At 39.2% G+C, this 21165-nt stretch overlaps 1 protein-coding gene across 1 annotated transcript; it reads left to right on the top strand.

Annotated features, from left to right (window-relative positions):
* The first annotated feature begins 16924 nt into the window (after positions 1-16924).
* Positions 16925-17329, top strand: LOC132366762 (small ribosomal subunit protein eS24-like). The gene has a single exon (XM_059924333.1). It carries the CDS (start codon positions 16925-16927, stop codon positions 17327-17329), a length of 405 nt encoding a protein of 134 aa, XP_059780316.1.
* Positions 17330-21165: the final 3836 nt, after the last annotated feature.

The following is a 21165-nucleotide window of genomic DNA, read 5'->3' on the forward strand; positions in this document are numbered from 1 at the left end:
AACACTAGAACAAGGCAAAACTATTCATATTTTAAAAGGTAGCTTGAATTCTGTTCTCTATTCCCAAGATGAAACTAGTAGACAGGAAGAAGATCCCCCCTCCTACCTCCTGTCATATATCTCTTTCCCTGAAGTTACTCCTGGTTAAATGGGACAATGGCCCTTCTGGAATCTATCACACACACACACACACACACACACACACACACACACACACACATACCTTGCCATGTGTATGTGCTAGTACTGTGTAACAGGAAGGTCAGTCAATCATAGATATTCATCCACTGTTCACGATACTTCAGGAAGATTGCAAGTCCCTGAGGCTTCAGAAGAGACTCAGACAAAGGGCCACTACCCTCATGGAACTTTCACTCTGAACATTGTAGACTTCAACCAAATAATTAAATAATGGAAATGTGTGAAGTGTTACTTAAGAAAAGCCCCACACACAGGGGCTGCAGTTCATCTCATCCACTTATGTGTGAGTGACCAGGGGTAAAGACAGCAGCACTGAACACATACTTACTAAGCACGTGTTACAGATACTCCATTAAAGGCCCTTAGCGCAAGGCTTGGCACATGCCAAGTGTTCAATAAGTGACAAGGAACAAGTAAACAGCCCCTTGCTAAGGAATTATGTGTTTCTACTTCTAAATTTTATTTCTCATGTCACTCAAAGTAGACTAGGAATATCATAAAACGCATTCCACCCTTACAGTGTTGGTGTACCATCCCCAAAAGTTGGTGTGCAAAGTGCCGAGGGTCTTAACTAGTGGCTGAGGTTTCTTCTCTTTTTTTTCCTTACTACCTACCCTATCCAAGGTCTCTATAGGCTCAATCCCTAGCTGATGACAGATGATATAGTAACAAGATCATGGAATTTAGAGTTAACTAGATTTGTGGGTAAGTTATGCTCTATCCGTGATTGGACATGTAAACTTAAATCATCTGTGAATGGAAATAGTAATATTTGCTGCATACAACTTCTAAGAGCCTGAAATATGGGTACATAGAGAACGACCTATGACGACCACTGGCAGAGAGGACTGGGGTACTTGAGCTGTTCTTTGAGGATAAATGAGATTCAATTCTATATATAGAGGCCATATATGCCAAACCAGCCATGCTCTGATACCTTCCAAGGATAATGACCAGACGTTCTTCCTATTTGTCCTAAGCACACGCTAAACACAGATGCAAAGCAGTGATTGACCTTCTCTTGGCTCAAGGAGGAAGACTGGGGCTGCCTGCAATGGCGCCTGTTAAAATACCCAAATGGGGCTGACTTTCCCAGTTGGAGCTCAAGTCAAACACAAAGGCACCGCAAGGTCGACCTACTGTCCCTGTTTCATCAACAGCTACATGGCAGATCCCGTTGCTGCCTTACTTAGAGTCTCAGTCTGTACCCTCAACTTGGCCTTCCTTTATTACACCCTGCGGTCTCTAAATTGCTGTGCACGATTTTCTGAGGACCCGTCTGTGAGAACATCGTGGGCTGTTGGATGTTTGCGTGCACTTGAGCAAATAAGTAACGGAGAGCTGGTTTAGGCAGGACTTACATCTTTTTTCCTCAAATGACATATTTGAGCATTAAAAACAACGTATTCTGTTCTCGTGCTAGCAAGGCATAAAGATACCAGAGCGTTGCCTTCCCAGCAGCTCTCGCCTTTGAATCGTGCAAAGGAGAAATGATCCTCCGTTTGCAGGCAGCAACAGCCTCCAGAAGCTACAGGAACCTTGCCAAGATCCCTGAAAAACCTCCACAGCTAACTGGGAACCGGCTTATTAGTGACACTTTTGAGAGTCAGGCTGTCATTGAAGAGAAACGAAGGAGAACGCGGTGGGCGCCATAGCCTGGAATTAGACCGTGGGAGGGAGGAAGGAAGGCTCCTCGCAGGAACATTGCTCTGTAATTTTCTCAAACGCTCTGCTCAGCTGGCTTGCAAAAGCCCTGGATCTTGAGAGGCTGCAGGCAACACCTTACCCTCCACTCCTCCTTGAAACTGCCCCCCGCCATCCATCTTGGGAGAGCTCTGTGGGCTTTCAAAGGTACCCTGAATTAGTTAAGACAAGAGAAAAATATATATTCCCTCTTAGTAGCCTTTTGAACGTGTCTACATTTTTATATAGCTAACTGAGTTTTTTTCACAATTACTAGATAATTCCAGTAGCAAATAACCCGGAAGTTTTTGTGTAAATAAAAACTCAGTAAAGAGGGAAATGAGTGGAAGAATTTTTAAATTTTTAAAATTTATTTGTCAAAGTATCAGTCCGGTCATATTTAGGAAGCATCACAAGAAATGAATATAATTAGTGACTGGGATTAAGATCTCTGATTTTTTTTTTCAGGAAGGTGATTGCCAGCAGGCCAGCCCCAGTTCAGCAGGATGCTATGTCCCGAGCACTACCTTTGAGTTTCTAGGTAATGTTGTTCTGATGACAAACTGGGTTTCTCAGCTCCCTCCCCACTGGGAGGATGGTGTGTGATCTGGATAACATTCTTGACTTTTCTGCTAAGATTCTAGCTCTCAGCCAAGAGAGAAAAAAAAAAATGGAGAAGAAGCATTTGTGTCGCTGCGCATTAGCAAAGGGAGCCGTGTGAGCTGGGTGAGCCCACGTCACTGCCATTTGATATGCTCCCTGCTGGGTGAATTGAGGGATTCTTGATGCTACCCTGATCAAAAGAAGGAAGCCTAGACCCTGGAATCAACTCCTGGAGTTCTACATTGGGGTGGGAACTTTCCTGAACGTACCAGAAGTCCATCCAAGCACAAGGACTGGAACGTGGGAAACAGAGCACACAGGCACCTGCTTGCTGCCTTACCCCATTATTGGCCTCGCATCTGTTTCAGCAAATTCATTCTTCTCTCTTCATAATAATGATTAGCCTTTGCACGTTCCATAATTCAACCCAACCTGTGACGTATGTTTCCTGAATCTCAAGATAACTCATTCTCTCCCTACCTCTTGCTTTTAACATCTCTCACACACACACACACACACACACACACAGGCACACACGCACGCAATTTAGTGGTACCCAAAATTGGGTTGTTTGCCTACCCAGTAGGTGCCCATTTTCTCCTCTGTTCTCCTTTGCTGGGATAGCTTGCCTCCTACAAGAACATAAAATGTCAGTCACCAGCCTTTCCAGCTTCCTTGCTGCTAGATATAGTGACGTGACATAGATTTAGGGTGGCAATGTGACACAGTCCTGGGGTGCCATGTGACAGAGTCCTGCAGTGCCAATGTGATGATGTGGCACATCTGGAGTGGCCAAGTGACAAAGCTCTTGGGTGGTAAAGTGACACAGTTCTGGGAGAGCCATGAGATACAGTGCTTGGGTAGCAATGTGACACAGGTCTCTGGTGACCATGGGATATAGTCCTGGGTGGCAATGTGACACAGTTCTGGAATGGCCATAGAAACATTCCTGGGATGGTCATGGGACACAGTTCTGGGGTGGCGACGTGACATAGTGGTGGAGTGGTGATATGACACACGCGATAACCGTGTAAAACGTTTCTGATCAATGCAGCCTAAAGTATGCATGCTCTCCAGCAGGAAAGTATTCCTAGGAACTTCTAGGAAAGATTGCCCCTCTTTATACAGAGGGGGAATCTTTCTCACCATTGGGACTTCCCCTTTGTCTTCTCACCGTGGAACAGCTTTACATGAGCATATGATGCAATGATGACAGACATTTCATCTGCTAAGGATGGCAGACAAATGAAAAGTGCCTGGAACCTTGACTGCATTTTTGAGCAAGTACAACAACCCTTGGCTTGCCTACCCCTAGATTTCTTCTTAAGTGAGATAATGACTAAACTCTTGATATTTATGTCACACACACATAAGCACACATATGCACTATTTATTTTTATTGCATGTACATATTTTATTGCATATACACAATTCTACTAACATAGGAAACTATAAGCATTTCCCTGTAGACATTAAAATTATTTTTGTAAGCAAAGATATGAGTTGCTTTTTTTTTTTTTTAATTTTTTTTGGCTGTGTTGGGTCTTCGTTTCTGTGCAAGGGCTTTCTCTAGTTGCGGCGAGTGGGGGCCACTCTTCATCGCGGTGTGCGGGCCTCTCACTATCGCGGCCTCTCTTGTTGCGGAGCACAGGCTCCAGACGCGCAGGCTCAGTAGTTGTGGCTCACGGGCCCAGTTGCTCCGCGGCATGTGAGATCTTCCCAGACCAGGGCTCGAACCCGTGTCCCCTGCATTGACAGGCAGATTCTCAACCACTGCGCCACCAGGGAAGCCCATGAGTTGCTTTTTGATAAGAGTTTAGAACAAAAAAATCCATTTGAAACTCTGTGAAGAATAACATGAGAAGTCTAGTTACATAAATATGAGGCAAGCAGGCTCTGTGACCTGGAGTAAAGACACATAAGACTTTTTGATTGACCAAGTTAGGTGTTAAACAATCTGTGGTAAGCAGGTCTATGGAGTGAGTGGCCAATTTGTCTAAGAAACTCATGGCCTTCTGGGAGATTAAAAGTCCCCCAATTCCTGCTACCTAAAGTTTAAAATAAGAGAAACCAATCAACTTGCACTCAGGTGACCAGAGCGACCTGCAGTAAAATTACCTTGACCAGAGTGAGACTAAGCTCATGGTCTAGGGTTCAGTGTACTTCAAGCTGAAAGCTCTACAGCTTCCATACCAGTGATTTCTATTTAGGAAACAATAGCAGAGTGTGAAATCTAGAAACTTCACTGACTCTGTGAAGGGGTGTGAACAAGCAAGGACACACCAGAGCCAGTAGACAAAAAATATCATCTGTCAAACATCGTCTGTACAGGACATGGAAGTAATGGCAGCAGTGGGATTTCTAGATGACAACTCTCCATTTGTGTTTTGTGTATGGAAGTAAGCCAAATCTCCTACTCCAACTCACTTTAATAGCATGAGCAAATGACACGTTCTTGGACAAACTGCGACTGGGGAGACCTGAAGGGAGAATTAATGAAATTCCCACTAATAGGACTTGTGGAAGTCAGAGCATTAAATAAAAATGAATGAATGGGGCTTCCCTGGTGGTGCAGTGGTTAAGAATCCTCCTGCCCATGCAGGGGACACGGGTTCGAGCCCTGGTTCGGGAAGATCCCACATGCCGTGGAGCAAATAAGCCCGTGAGTCACAACTAGTGAGCCTGCGCTCTAGAGCCCACGAGCCACAACTACTGAAGCCCTTGTGCCTAGAACCCGTGCTCCTCAACAGGAGAGGCCACTGCAATGAGAAGCCCGCGCACCACAACAAAGAGTAGCACCCGCTCACCACAAGTAGAGAAAGCTCGCACACAGCAACGAAGACCCAACACAGCCAAAAATAAATTTAAAAAATAAATAAATTTTTAAAAAAATGAATGAATGAATGAAAGCATCAGTACCCCCAGTTTATTGATTGGGGCATATAAATATTTGCCTAGGGCTTCCCTGGTGGTGCAGTGGTTGAGAATCCGCCTGCTAATGCAGGGGACACGGGTTCGAGCCCTGGTCTGGGAAGATCCCACATGCCGCGGAGCAGCTGGGCCCGTGAGCCACAATTGCTGAGCCTGCGCGTCTGGAGCCTGTGCCCCGCAACGGGAGGGGCCGCGACAGTGAAAGGCCCGCGCACCGCGATGAAGAGTGGCCCCCACTTGCTGCAACTAGAGAAAGCCCTCGCACAGAAACGAAGACCCAACACAGCCATAAATAAATAAATAAATAAAATTAAAAAAAAAAAAAAGATTCAACTTTAAAAAAAAAAAAAATTTGCCTATTTCACACATATACCTACTTAATATCGAAGTTGAGAACTAAATGACAACTTTTGATTGTCCCAAAATAAAATGAGTAATCATGCACAGTTATTCTTCCCTAATGTAATATTTCTGTTCTTTGGCAAAACGTTTTATTTCGGACAGGAATTCCTAACATGTTAAGTGTTTTTCGAGAAAGTTTTCTAAGGTCAAGTAAATGTGAGAAGCACTCATTACACAAATTTGAACCTATTGCTTTGAGGCAAGCTTTCTGAAGCCGTTAATATACAGTATGAATATCCAAGACGGGCTAGAGAGATATCTCCTCTAAAAATTATGTAACCACTGAAGCCTTCTTCATGAAACATCTCATGAGACTAGTTTCTTGCAGAACATAATTTGAGAAACACTGATAATAGGGTTTAAAATCCAACCCACAGATAATAAACGTTTAAGTTTTTACATGTATTTTGTTTAAATTTATTATAGTTATTTAGAATTTAACCCTGGGGCTTCCCTGGTGGCGCAGTGGTTGAGAATCTGCCTGCCAATGCAGGGCACACGGGTTCGAGCCCTGGTCTGGGAAGATCCCACATGCCGCGGAGCAACTGGGCCGGTGAGCCACAATTACTGAGCCTGCGCGTCTGGAGCCTGTGCTCCGCAACAGGAGAGGCCGCGATAGTGAGAGGCCCGCGCACCGCGATGAGGAGTGGCCCCCGCTTGCCACAAATGGAGAAAGCCCTCGCACAGAAACGAAGACCCAACACAGCCATAAATAAATAAATAAATAAAAATTAAAAAAAAAAAAAAACTTATAGAATTTAACCCTGTATTCGATTGCATTTTCACTCATCGGCTGTCTCTTTATGACTTCATCACTCTGGAGCTTTTAATATTAATGTATGGTTCGGTCTGTTAGAGCAGTTTTTTAAATACATTCTCAAGAATGGTTCATGAATAATATATTTTCTGATCTCCCTTCCAAATATGTGAAAATATGTTTTCTGTATCCTCATTGTGTGACATTCATCTTGGCTATGTACAAAATTATTGGGTCCTGAAATCATGCCCTCAATATGGGAGGCAAAATTTATTATGTGTTATTGCATAGAAGTTAGGAGCAAGCCTGAATTTGTTATTTCGTACATAACTTTGTTTGGGGATGAGAGAAAGGGGAGAAGCATGAAGTTAATCCTGGATACTCATCTGTATCCAGTCCTGTTCGTTTTGATTCATATTATTTAACTATTTGAAAGGATGTGTACATTATCCAAAATAATTTTGAATGAAATTTGCAAAACACTTTAAATCTGTATAACTGGTTTACTGTGGAGTCTCAAATTGTTGGGGCATAAACATGAAAAGCATTCTTTTGATCTAATGATTGGTACCTTCCATGTTCAAAGGTACCTTGTTTCCTACTGAGTGCCCAGCTTCCTAACAGGCATCTTAGATTGAGTCAAAATCTCATTTATTCTAGAAAGTTTCATGTTAGTTATTAAAAGACAAACACATTCTTTTTAACTCGTAATCTATTAAATTCAAAGTTTACTTCTATTCCTTAGAAGTTCACCCTATTTCCTTCCCTCAGGATAGACTTGTGGTTCGAGGGTTTGAAGTGGAGAGGTTTGGAGTGAAGCAGAACTATTAGAAATCCACGTTCACTGTAAATCTTTAATATAATAAAGGAGTTTAAAAAAACAGGGGGAAGACAGATCTTTCAGTTGCTAACACTTGATGGTAACTCATTTTCCTGTGTTCTTCCTAAACTTGTTCATATGACACACGCACATACACACACTCAACTGTGTGATTTGCACAGAACACTGGGGAAAATGGGAGGGGGAGTGCGGTTTCTATATGACTCAGAGAAAAACTTTTATTATGAAAAACAAAATACGAAGTATTGATATATTAAATATCGAATTTGCTTAACGCTTCCAATAAAATTTTATTAGTCCTTTTAGACAGTCACTTGATCTTATTTCCAAGAAGAAAATTTTCTTTTAATCAGGTTTATTTTACAGCTTTATCAAGGTACAAAGGACATAAAATAAACCACATGCATGCAAAGTATACAATTTGATAAGTTGTTTCTACTATATAAATTTCAGGTGTTCAGCATTATGATTCCACATCTGTATAAATACCAAGGAATCACCATCACATGTCTCCTTATCATCAATCACCACATAGTTGACCCCCTTCATCCATTTCACCTGCACTCAACACCCTTCCCCTCTGGTAACCACTAATCTAAGTTCTATATATATGAGTTAGTTTTGTTTTATTTTGTTTGTTCATTTGTTTTGTTTTTGTAGATTCCACATATGAGTGAAATCACATAGTATTTGCCTTTCTCTATTTGAGGTCCATCCATGTCTGAAATAGCAAGATTTCTTCCTTTTTTATGGCTGAATAATATTTCCTCCTGTTGCGATGGGACCATGGTTGCAGCTGCAGCATGCTCGTGGGCGGGGCTTGCCCTCAGACAACCTTCCATGTCTGCCCTCGATTACTGCCACGTTGGTGTGTGAGGATATTGCTCAGATGGCTGTGAGGCTCAGCCAGAGTGCAGGGGTGGGCAAGGCTCTCAGCAGGGTGCATCACTTGCATTAACAGGTTAGAGGGAGAATTTCAAAATGTGCCTGTCAGCAACTGCATTAGCAACTAGCCTGAGATTGCAAAAATGGCTCCTGCCGTGTCTCAGTCCCTGGGGAGCATTCTAACTGGGTCTTGCCTCTCTAGCAGATGCTTCAAAATTAATAAGTGGGTCCACTTCACCTGTGGTCCAAGAGCTTTTCAATCTGGTGCTTTTGCTCTGGTTTGGGGGTCCAGTGAGTTTGACCACGGGCCCTTTAAGAGAGGGTTTTCCATTCCCTGCAGTTCTATAGTTTTCCTGGACATATTTCCCATTGGTTTTCAAAGCCAGGTGTTCTGGGGGCTCCTCTCTCCTGTGCAGGATCTAGGGGTTGGGGTGCCTGATGTAGAGCTTGAACCCCTTGCTCCTCAGGGAAAAGATTTGTACCTCTGTGATCCTTCCCGATGTGGACTGCCACAGCGAGGGTGTGGTTGTTTTCTTTGGCAAGACTGTCTCTCTGCCTCTCCTATGTGTCTCAGGGCTGTCCTTTTAACCTTTGTTGTGGAAGCTCTGCTCATCCAGTTTTCAGGTCTCTTTTCTGAGGGAATTATTCCACATATAGTTGTAGATTTCTTGTGTCAGTGGGAGGACTGATTTCAGGATCTTCCTGAGCCATCATCTTGAAAACCTCCGACAATTTGGTAAGTTTTGACAAGTGTATACCAAAGCAACATAGTAAACGTGGCCATTCTGCAAAGGTTTCCTAGAGCACTTCTATAATCCCTTCTTCCCATTTTTTCCCCCTGCCTTTGCCAGGCAACCACCAATCTATCAGTGGCTTCTATCACTTTATATTTGCTTGTACTTTCTGAAATTTTATATAAATGGAATCGTATAGTGTATACTCTCTTTTGTCCAGAGTCTTTCACTCAGCCTAATTATTTTAGATTCATCCATGTTGTTGTATGTATCAATATTTGATTTCTTTTTATTGCTGAGTAGTATTCCATTATATGAGTATATCACAATTTGTTTAGGCATTAACTTGTTGATGGTTACTTGGGTTGTTTCTATTGTACTGTTTGGTTATTATAAACACAACTGCTATAAACATTCATGGACATGTCTTGTTGTGTACATATGCTTTCATTTCTCTTGAGTACATACCTATGATTAGAATGGCTGGATCACATGAGAAGGGTATGCTTACATCTTCACAAAACTGCCAAATTCTTCTGAAGTCATTTTTCCATTTTATTTTACAACAAGCAATGTTTGTAAGTTCCCATTGCTTCACACCCTCACAAAGCTTAGTGTGGTCATCTTTTCATTTTTATCCATTTTAATGGGTGCATAGTGATAGCTATTTCACTGTATTTTTTAATTTGCATTCCCTAATGAATAATGATGATGAGGAACTTTTTATGTACTTATTTGACATCTGTATATCCTCTGTGGTGAAGTGTGGGTTCAAATCTTTTGCCCATTTTATTGAGTTTTTTTAAACTTATTATTGACTTGTAAAAGTTTTTAATATTAAAGATGAAAATCCTTCATCAGATACATATTTTATAAATATTTTCTCTCAATCTGTGTCTCCCTTTTCTTTTTCTTTAGAGTGTCCTTTGAAGGGCAAAGTTTCTTAATTTTGATGAAGTTCAATTTGTTAATTATTACTTTTTATACTTCTTGCTTTGTTTGTTGTACTTAAGAAATCTTTGCCAAACCAAAGGTCATGAACATTTTCTCCTAATAGTTTTATAGTTTTAGCTCTTACACTAAAGTCTATGATCCATTTCAAGTTATCACATGAGGAAAAGAACAAGCTTAATTTTTCCAAATGACTATACAATTGTTAAAACACCACTTGTAGAAAAGATTATCTTTTCTCTTCCTAGCAGTTTGGTAAAAATCAATTAATGATATACGTGTGGACCTATTTCTGGACTCTAGTTTATTCCATTGGTCTATTTTACCCTCTCTTTATGCTAATATTTTACTATCTTGATTATTGTAGCTTTATGATAAGTCTTGAAATTGTGTAGTGTAAGAATTCCAATTTTTTTCTTCTTTGTTAAAGCTGTTTTAGCTATTCTAAATCCTTTACATTCTCCTATAAATATTAGAATCAGCTTGTTACAAATCAAAAGCCTGCTGGGATTTTCATTAGTAATACATTGAATCTATAGATAAAGTGGGGAAAATTATCCTAACAATATTGAGTGTTCTGATCCATCAGTAGATATATCTTTCCAGTTACCTAGGTTTTTAAATTTCTCTCTGCAGTGTTTTGTAGTTAAAATGTAGATATATATCTTTTGTCAAATTGTCAACCCTACCTTAACCTAACTCTCTCCTTCTAGAATCTAATTCTTTCTTGTAACTATCTTTGGAATTAGCTAACAATTGGTGTCATATTCTGTTCAGATTAACCCTCTGTAATGTCACCAATTTTGTGTCCCAGGAGGATGAATTTGCAGCTGTGCTTTAAATATTTCATCTGGTTATGTAAAACATAACCCATTGGGTTTAAAGGTAAACTGTCATCTCAAGCTATTACCATGAACTGTCTATACCTTATTTTCAGGAGACTATCAGGGGAAAACATTATGCACAAAAATGATTTAAACAACATCTGCTTCAGTCACTATTATGATCCTCTCAGAGACAACTGAAAGCATAATATTTTTGTCATGTGAGAATACAGTTTTCTGTTCTAAATGGATTAAGTTCATGTGGTGGCAGAACACACAGGAAAACCACAATGGGAAAATATGAATAGAAGAGGGTTTAACTTTAGCCATACAGCCTTATTTCACAAAAATAATAAATCAGTCACACAAACTTTTCTGAAAAGTTGTGATTAAGTCAACCAAGTGTGATTCTTAGAGTCAGTTTCCTGGGCTGCCAGACTTTAAAACCAGCAAACAAGTAATAAAATGGCAATAAGTACATACCTTTCAATAATCACATTAAATGTCAATGGACTGAATGTTTCAATCAAAAGACATAGGGTGGCTGATTGGATAATAAAAAACAAGACCCATCTATATGCTGCTTACAAGAGACTTCAGAGCTATAATAGAAGACAAAGAATGGCATTATATAATGATAAAGTGATCAATACCAGAAGAGGATGTAACACTCAACATATATGCTCCTTATAAGCCCATAAATATATAAAGCAAATATTAACAGACATAAAGGGAGAAATTGACAATAATACAATAATAGTAGGGAACTTTAACACCCCACTTACATTGATGGACAGATCATCCAGACAGAAAATCAATAGGAAACAGTAGTCTTAAATGACACATTAGATCAGTTGAGCTTATTAGATATCTAAAGGACATTCCAATCAAAAACAGCTGAATACACATTCTTACCAAGTGTACATGGAACATTTTCTAGGATAGATCACTTGTTAGGTCACAAAACAAGTCTCAACAAATTTAAGAGGATAGAAATTATATCAAGCATTTTTTCTGATCACAACGGTATGAAACTAGACATCAATTACAGGTAGAAAAATGGGAAAAACAAACATGTGGAGACTAAAAAACATGGAGGGAGATGCAAGAGGGAGGAGATATGGGGATATATGTATATATATAGCTGATTCACTTTGTTATAAAGCAGAAACTAACACACCATTGTAAAGCAGTTATACTCCAATAAAGATGTTTAAAAAAAAACAAAAACAAAAACAAAAACCAATGGGCCAATGAAGAAATCAAAGAAGAAATCAAAAACTACTTTGAGACAAATGAAAATAAAAACACAGCTTTCCAAAATCTACTGGATGCAGCAAAAGTAGTCCTAAGAGGGAAGTTTATAGCTATGCAGACCTACCTCAAGAAATAAGAAAAGTTTCAAATAAACAACCTAAGCTATCATCTAAAGGCATTAGAAAATGAAAAACAATGAGATATCACCTCACACCTCTCATAATGGCTATCATCAAAAAGACAACAATAACAAATGTTGGTGAGGATGTGAGTAAAAGGGAATGCTAGTACACTGTTGGGAATGTAAATTGGTAGAACCACTATGGAAAACGGTATGGAGGTTCTTCAAAAAACTAAAAATAGAACTACCTATGATCCAGTAATTCCACTCCTGGGTATATATCCAAAGAAAATGAAAACACTAATTTGAAAAGATACATGCACTCCAATGTTCATAGCAGCATTATTTACAATAGTGAAGATATGGAAGCAAACTAAATGTCCATCAACAGATGAATGGATAAAGAAGATGTGGTATATATGTATATATACCATGGACTGTTAGCCATAAAAAAGAATGAAATTCTGCCATTTGCAACAACATGCATAGATCTAGAGGGTATTATGCTTAGTGAAAGGAGCCAGACAGAGAAAGACTAATACAGTATGTTATCACTTATATGTAGACTCTAAAAAATAAAACAAACAAATGAATAGAACAAAAGAGAAACAGACTCATGTATATAGAGCACAAATTAGTGGTTACCAGTGAGGAGAGGGAAGGTGACAGGGGCAAGATAGGGATAGGGGCTTAAGAGGCACAAACTACAATGTATAAAATAAATAAACTACAAGGATATATTGTACAGCACAGGGAATATACCCAAGATTTTATAAAAACTTGAAATGGAATATAATCTATAAAAATTTTAAATCACTATACTGTACACCTGAAACTAATGAAATATTGTAAATCAACTATACTTCAATAAAAATAATAATAAATAAATAGAGATAATGAGCATAGGCAACTTCTTTTAGGAGATTTGTTCTAACGGCAAATAGAAAAAATGGCTTTAAATGTGGACTGCTAGGGAAAGAAAAGGAAAAGCTCAAAGTCTTTAACTTGTTGGACTAAGTGTGTGTTAACATCATTAACCAAGATTAAAAATAGATATGGAATAATGCCTTTGAAGATTTGGAAGAGGTAGATGATGGGTTTACTTACCTAATCCAGGCAAGCCAGAATCAGGGACCATGGAATCTCTGAACAGGGCTAATATCTCAAGGGCTAAGACAGGTGTATGGGAGGGAGGGGCTTCCCCAGAGCAGCCAGTGGGGTCCAGGGATTTGAGAACTGGGAAAAGTAGTATTGCTTTCTTGAGCCGAGCATATTTAGGGGGAAAAAAAGAGTGTTCCCACAGGGTCAACACAAAAGAGAAAAAGAAAGCAAACTGCATTCAGAAACAAGGTAAGAAGCTCAAGTTGATTTGGAAGGCAAAGCTGTGATTATTGCTTACAGAGTGATCCCCAGGAATGCCAGAGGTTGGACCATGAGACGGATGGAATACTGTGAAAAGCAGAGACTTGGGAAAATCCAACCATTTCATGGTACACGAATAAACTATTATTATCTTCACTTCCTATCAGCTTTTCATTCTTCTGCTCTTATTAATTTTGGTCTGTTGAAAGTCCAACTTCAACAGCCCTTGTTTTTTTTCCATCAGTCTGGTGATCCCCAACTCTTTCTTGGAGGCAGAAATGAGATTGGGGCCAGGAATAGGAGCAGAGTGCAGACAACTTGAGATCAAGAGACACAGCTCAAGTTGGGGCTACCTCTCACCTATCTTGTTTGAGACTCTCAAGGAATTTAGAATCTGCACAGATCTGTGGGTATATGATGAGTTCACTGGATACAATTAGTTTGAATACCTGGCCAAATAGAGATGTAGGTTTAAAACTCAAGAGATGTGTTCAACAGAAGTAAAAAGTACTAATACGTGAATATTTCCTATTTTGCCCCTCCTGACTTCCCTTCTTTAGCACTTGAACAGTCCTCCTTTAAATACAGGATCTTGGTAATGAGTGAAGCCCTGAAAAGGCAACATAAAACAAGAAATGAAGTTAATCTACATCATAATGAGCTTGGAGATGAAGACAGAAAAATCAGGTGGGCTGAATGCTGAGGCAAGTTTCTGAGGTTTTGGAATCAAGAGTGGAAAATGGAGTGTTTCAGGGAGCAACTACTATCTACTGTAGGAGCCCCAAAGATGCAAAAATACAGGTGACATTTTCATCTGTGTTGTGCATAAAGATTGCTCTCAGTTTATGCATTTAATTGAGAGACTATTTAAGGAATTGAATGATTTTAATTAGCTTTGAGCTAACTGAGTAATTTTTTAATTGCAACACTTTTGCTAAACAGATCTATATAGAGTCTTTATTTTAATGAATATATATTAAATGTTTGCATATGAATATAGTGGATTGTTTGTATGACCACCTTATGCTAGGTGTTATTCATGTGATTTTGATGTTCAGTTTGTTTTCATGTTGTTACCAAAGAGTACTGCTTTAATTGTGGGCTACTAAGAGGAGGACCTAAAAAAAAACAGAACTGGACATAATATATAATGTTGGATTTGTGCCAGGTGAAGTATAAATGCAATTACAATGCCCTAAACAAACAGAAATTTTAAGGTGATTTGAAAAGAGAAAACTGGATGAGAAAATGAGTTAGTATACCTCCCAGAGTAGAGTAACATCCAATTTTAAGGGCTCATGTCTTAGCGTCTTCACCACATTATCTTTCAAGCAGAGATATAGCAGTGTCATCAAATCAATATAATCTATGACATTAAATTGATGCCGATAATTTTAAAAATATTATTTTAAAAGTTTGTTTATAAGTTTAACTTGTGTGCTGTTTTTAATATATCAGTTCACGTCTGAGTATGTTTAAGAAACATTTTCATTAAAATAATATACTTTAATGTGGAACCAAAGAATTTCGCCTCTACAAATGGTTCACTTTTATCAAATTTGAAAAACGCTTGGAACACGACTAGCCTTACGCAAGCCTTGATGAAAAAGTGCTCTGAGACAGGCACAGGCCTCAGGGGGCAGCTGGCAAGAAGTAGAACAGATGCCAGGGCAGTTCTAGAGTGAAATACGGTGTTTAGAAACTTTCTATCTAATCTATGTTTCTCTTACCTAGCTTTTTTAAATTTCAGATAATAATAACATCAATAATACCCATTTATGTTTATGACATCTTTCACCATATTACACATTTATTTAGCTGCGCCAAATTATAATTTTGAGTTTTCTGAGTGAGTACTGCATTAACCAAATGTAAGAAGTATCTTGGTATTCCTGACAACCATAATTCAAAATAATGTAGTCATATTCTAAGCAAAGTCCTGAAAAGTGACATAATAAAGGTATCATAATGTCCTTATAGCAACTGGACCATTTCAGTTTAAACACACATGGATCCATAATCTTAAATCACACTTAAGCAACAAAGACTCTATTGATAAGTGATCAATCCTTATTCAGTCATTTCTATTCATTCTTGAATACTACTTGCTTTCCTTTAACTCTTAATTAATCTGTCACTTATCAATGTAAATTTTTGAGTAATTACAGCATTTAAATCTTTAATATGGATGGAATTGCAATAGAATTTTGCCCCTTCTCATCATGACATGTCTTATAACTATGCTTCCTCCAGCTCAAACTGAGCTCCAGCCAAATTGAAATTCTTCCATTTTTTGAACAACACATAATCTCTCCAATCTAAAAAATGTCTCTCAAATGTTCACACTATTGAGTTCATCCAATCCAGTAGCTTTTCCCCAAGACTTAGAAAGGGTGCCAGATGCAGCAAATAAAAATACAAGATACCCAGTTTAATTTGAATTGCAGGTGAACAATTAGATGTTTTTTTACTCTAAGTAGAGCCCCGTTATTGCATACAACATACTTATACTAAAAAATTATTTGTTGTTTACCTAAAATTCAAATTTTACTGGTTATCTTTATTTTATCTGGCAAACCTGTGGCTAGGACTCTCAATTCTACAGCTTCTAATTTTTATAAAGTATACCTTCTCCCTCTGGCAAGGCAGAAAAGAAGAAGTAGAGTCATCTGTACAGAAAAGTAAAACAATGGTCTTAGGCCTGGCCTAGCAGCCTTTGGTGTGACATCAAGCACTTTCTCTCAGATGATATCCTGAGCCTCTTTTCCACATTAATTTCACAGCCTACACGTCTATGTTGCTCAGTATTATTTTCTAGATTCCCCGTCTTCTAACCCACTCAGGCTCTAACATAGTGTTCTAACATAGTGTGCATTATAACCTTCATCTAACATCCCTGAGATGGATGAGATCTGCATTATATCTGATGTTCCTTCTGGGATGAGCATGGGGGAAGAGGCACCCTTCTGAAACTTGTGTTCCTGGGGCCAGGATTAGATATAGTAATGAGTGGGGCTGGTCAGTATGGTTCAGTGGGTAGCCAAAGTCCAAGTCCTGTGTGAGACTGGGCCTGGCAAGTATGCATATGAAGCATCAAGTTCAAGAGAGAAGGGAGAAAATAAGAATAGGGAAAAAAAGTGAAACAATAGGCAACATAATCTACAAGATGATGCAGCAGGGGAGAAGAGTTTCTGTGGAATATTTATAGTAAAACTCATTCTCAAGGAGAAAATTGTTAAGAGGGCCAAGCTTATTTGGACAATTCACTTTCCAGCTTTGGCCTCCCGAGGTCCTTCCGTGAGCATTGATATGATTGGCTGGTGGAAAATAGTCCTCTTTTCCTTCCTGGCTGCTTGAAGATTAACTGCCATCATGAACAACACGGTAACTATCTGGACCAGGAAGTTCATGACTAACCGAATACTTCAGCGGAAACAAATGATCATCGACGTCCTTCATCCTGGGAAGGCAACAGTACCTAAGACAGAAATTCGGGAAAAACTAGCCGAAATGTACAAGACCACACCAGATGTCATCTTTGTGTTTGGATTCAGAACCCATTTTGGTGGTGACAAGACAACTGGCTTTGGCATGATTTATGATTCCTTGGATTATGTGAAGAAGGATGAGCCCAAACACAGGCTTGCAAGACATGGCCTGTACGAGAAGAAAAATACCTCAAGAAAACAGCGAAAGGAACGCAAGAACAGAATGAAGAAAGTCAGGGGGACTGCAAAGGACAGTGTTGGTGCTGGCAGAAAGAAACGAAGTGTCTAGCAGTGAGCTGGAGATTGGGCAGCAGAAGGAATAAAGACTCTGCTGTGACTGTGTCTTTGGTGATTGTGCAGATTTTTCATGAGAGAGTTAATAAGCTAAGACTTTAAAAAAAAAAAAAGATGGTGAGGTTCTATCTTTGATCTTAGGAGTGGAAGACATTCTTCTGCTAGGTAGTTCCTTGATCTCAAAGCCCTAACTCCACTGGGACTAATAAAATTCTAAGCCCAGGACTATCTTGAGATTCTTTCCTTAGTCCCTACTTAGATGTTCTCATTTGGCATGACTTTCCCAGTGCTGTCTCCCTGCCTCATGTCCACATCTGCTTGGTCCTCATGGTTTAACATAAGAAAAGAGATGAATCACAGCCTTATACTATGTTAAAGACCACTACCATCTACTCGGTGACAGCTGCCTATATTCAAATTATAATGCCTAAGAAATCACAACCAGATTCTAACATAGTGTGCATTAGAACCTTCATCTAACATCCCTGAAAACAAATTTAAAAGCTGTCCCCTCAAATAATGACTCTCATCAATCAAATAGAAAAAATGGGGGGGGAGGGCAAAGAGTTGGTCAAAGTGACTTCTGCTTCTTGCAGTCTCTGAGAATAACAAGAAAACATGGAAAAAATATAAAAACCATTGGCTTGAAAGCATTAGGAAACTAGCAAAGTATGGGCTATATTCCAGAGCAAGATGTGGTAGAAAATGAACTCCAGAGACATGTATTAACATCTGGTCTACTTTTGCACATGTGGCACTTGCCAATTCTGGAGAGATAGCTGAGAAGTGCTTTTGGTGGCTCAAATGGTGAGGGAGATAGAAATTGAAGTCAAAGACCCACCAAAGATAAGGGCCCTGGAAAACATCCCCTATATTGCTTTGGAAAACCAAAGAGTTGCATCTGAGGATTAAGGGCGAACTAGAATTAATTAACCAACCATCAAAAAGACAGCAGCCAGGGCTTCCCTGGTGACGCAGTGGTTGGGAGTCCGTCTGCTAATGCAGGGGACACAGGTTCAAGCCCTGGTCCAGGAAGATCCCACATGCTGCAGAGCAACTTGGCCCGTGTGCCACAACTACTGAGCCTGCACTCTAGAGCCCGCAAGCCACAACTACTGAAGCCCTTGTGCCTAGAGCCCGTGCTCCTCAACAGGAGAGGCCACTGCAATGAGAGGCCCGTGCACCGCAGCGAAGAGTAGCCCCCATTCGCCACAACTAGAGAAATCCCGCACACAGCAACGAAGACCCAACGCAGCCAAAAATAAATAAATAAATTTATTAAAAAAAAAAAAAAAAAGACGGCAGCCCTATTACCACCTCATCTGCCTAGCCCAGAAAATCTGTTTCAGAAATGACCCCAGGTTGCTTGCACCCATGTGAGCTGTAGACATAAATAAAAATCCTCTCTAATGAAATATAATATCATCTGTGGTAGAATGAGTACTTCTCATTCACATTTCTAATTCTCTTTTAGACGCAGGAAAAGACTGCACATCCCCACGCACTTGAATTTGGGAGCACAAATGTGACTTGCCCAGGCAGTGAAGTAGTTAAAGCCCAGGACAAAATTCTTCAATATCTCTTGCTGGTCTTATAGATATAGCCAAGAATAAAATAAAGAACCTCTCAGAGGGCACAGCCAGGGATGACAAAAAAAAAAATGAATGGATTGGGGAAGGCTTCCCAGGGAGCAGAATTGTCTAAGTCCTCAGGATAGGGGGCTGTTGAAATGTATTCTCAGGATGATCCGTGTTACTACGGCCTAGGAACTTCTGTAGGTCCCCCACTCTTCCTCTTTCAGAATGAAAATGCTTGTAATTACTGTCCCTATTCCACCACTGTATGTCTGTATGAAGCAGAACATCAAGAGCTGCCACATCTGGACATGATATAAAGACTACTGCACATCACACCTAATGGAGAAACAATCATGCATCACCAAAAGATCCTGAATTTTCAGATCAATGATATTTTGGGGGGGTCTTTGAATTAGTCACCTTTGGGAAAGAGTGGGCATGTTTGACATGCAGGAAAGACAATGAGCCTAACATTTGGTGATGAGAAGAGCAGTCTGTGGTAGAAATTAGTGCCTCTCCCCATTTCCAGTTTTCCTCTCTTTCTAGGCCCATGCAAGGATTGTATTTCCGCATCTCCTTGATTTGGCCAGTGAAATGTTAATAGAAGTGATATGTGCATTTACAGGTAGAATTATTTAAAATATAATTCTCCAATTTTCCTCTATCTTGGCAATTATAGAAGCAACTGTTAATATGAAGATGCTGTAAGAGTAAAGCAAGCTGAAATACTACATTGATACATGTGAGTAATAGTGATACCAGAGAGTTACCCGGCTTCCCTTACATGAGGAAAAAAAAAAAAACCTTCTTTTTATTAAGCCACTGAGATTTTGAGGTTGTTATCATAGCCTAAGAAAGATTATCTGATACTTTAGACTCTATAAATTATTTCTCATTTCCCTTGCAAAGTAATATTTTTTATTCCTATTATTTGTTTTTGTTTTTTTTCAAAGTTCCATTTATTTTTTTATTTAAAAAATATTTTTATACAGTTTTTAAGGGTTACTTTTCATTTCCAGTTATTACAAAATATTGGCTCTAGTCCTCATGTTGTACAAAACGTCCTTGAGCCTGTCTTACACCCAATAGTGTGTGCCTACCACTCCCCCTCCCCCTCCCCAAATTGCCCCTCCCACGTCTCTCCCCACTGGTAGCCACTAGTTTGTTCTCTATATCTGTAAGTCTGCTTCTTTTTTGTTATATTCACTAGTTGGTTGTATTTTTTAGATTCCACATATAAGTGATATCATACAGTATTTGTCTTTCTCTGTCTGACGTTTCACTTAGCGTAATGCCCTCCAAGTCCATCCATGTTGCTACAAATGGCAAATATTTTTATAGTATCTACTTTTTTCTTGTTATAATGGTAATGTTTGTCCACTTAAAAGAATTGGAGAAATCCAGAAATAAAGACACAGATGTAGAGAACAAACGTATGGACACTAGGGTGAAAAGGGGGGTGGGATGAATTGGGAGATTGGGATAACATATATACACTAATATGTATAAATTAGATAACTAATGAGAAACTGCTGTATAGCACAAGGAACTCTGCTTCACTTCGCTGAACAGTAAAAACTAACACAACAAACAACTATACCCCAATAAAAAGAAAAAAAAAAGAATTGGAGAAATCTGAACAGGATAAAAGAGAAAATCCAGACTACCCACAGTCATCACTAAAAAGTATCTTGTCAACATGTTGATGTTTTTAGTTTCTGTAGCTTAGAGTGGAACAAGTCAATATTTACAAATGAATGGAAAGGCATAAAAGAAAAACTCACAGTGTCCAAGGAAGCATAATTGCTAATTAATGGCCACAGATACAAAATATAATAAATTGTAATAATTAACTATCCCTTCACAAATTTAGAGTATTATGAAGCTCAAGAACTACCGTTCAGCCTGCTTTTCTGCAAAGAGTGGCTGGTCAAAATTCACTTTCCATTAACCAAGAAACCACTTGGGTCACATTTCAAGTGATTTTTTTATTACATTCATGATTTATCTTACCAGTATCTTCTCTCTCCAAGGGTGCTTTCCACATTAAAGAATCAACCTTGACAATATATTAGAGTAGAACAAGTGTGTGGTAGATTGACAGGACCAAATTCACTTGATTTTCAGTCTTCCAAACTACTACAGTAACAGCGTTAGCTGCAGATTAGGAATTTAGAAGGTGTGTTGCAATCAGCCAATTCTTCTAGACCCTCTCCAGTGACTTACCATTAGAACTTAATCTTTGAGGGTTAAA

This window comes from Balaenoptera ricei, chromosome 5, assembly GCF_028023285.1.
Source record: "Balaenoptera ricei isolate mBalRic1 chromosome 5, mBalRic1.hap2, whole genome shotgun sequence".
Classification (NCBI taxonomy): Eukaryota; Metazoa; Chordata; class Mammalia; order Artiodactyla; family Balaenopteridae; genus Balaenoptera; species Balaenoptera ricei.

What these genes read in the sequence shown, in the direction of transcription:
- LOC132366762 (XM_059924333.1), top strand. Translation starts at nt 16,925, where the DNA reads ATGAACAACACGGTAACTATCTGGACCAGGAAGTTCATGACTAACCGA.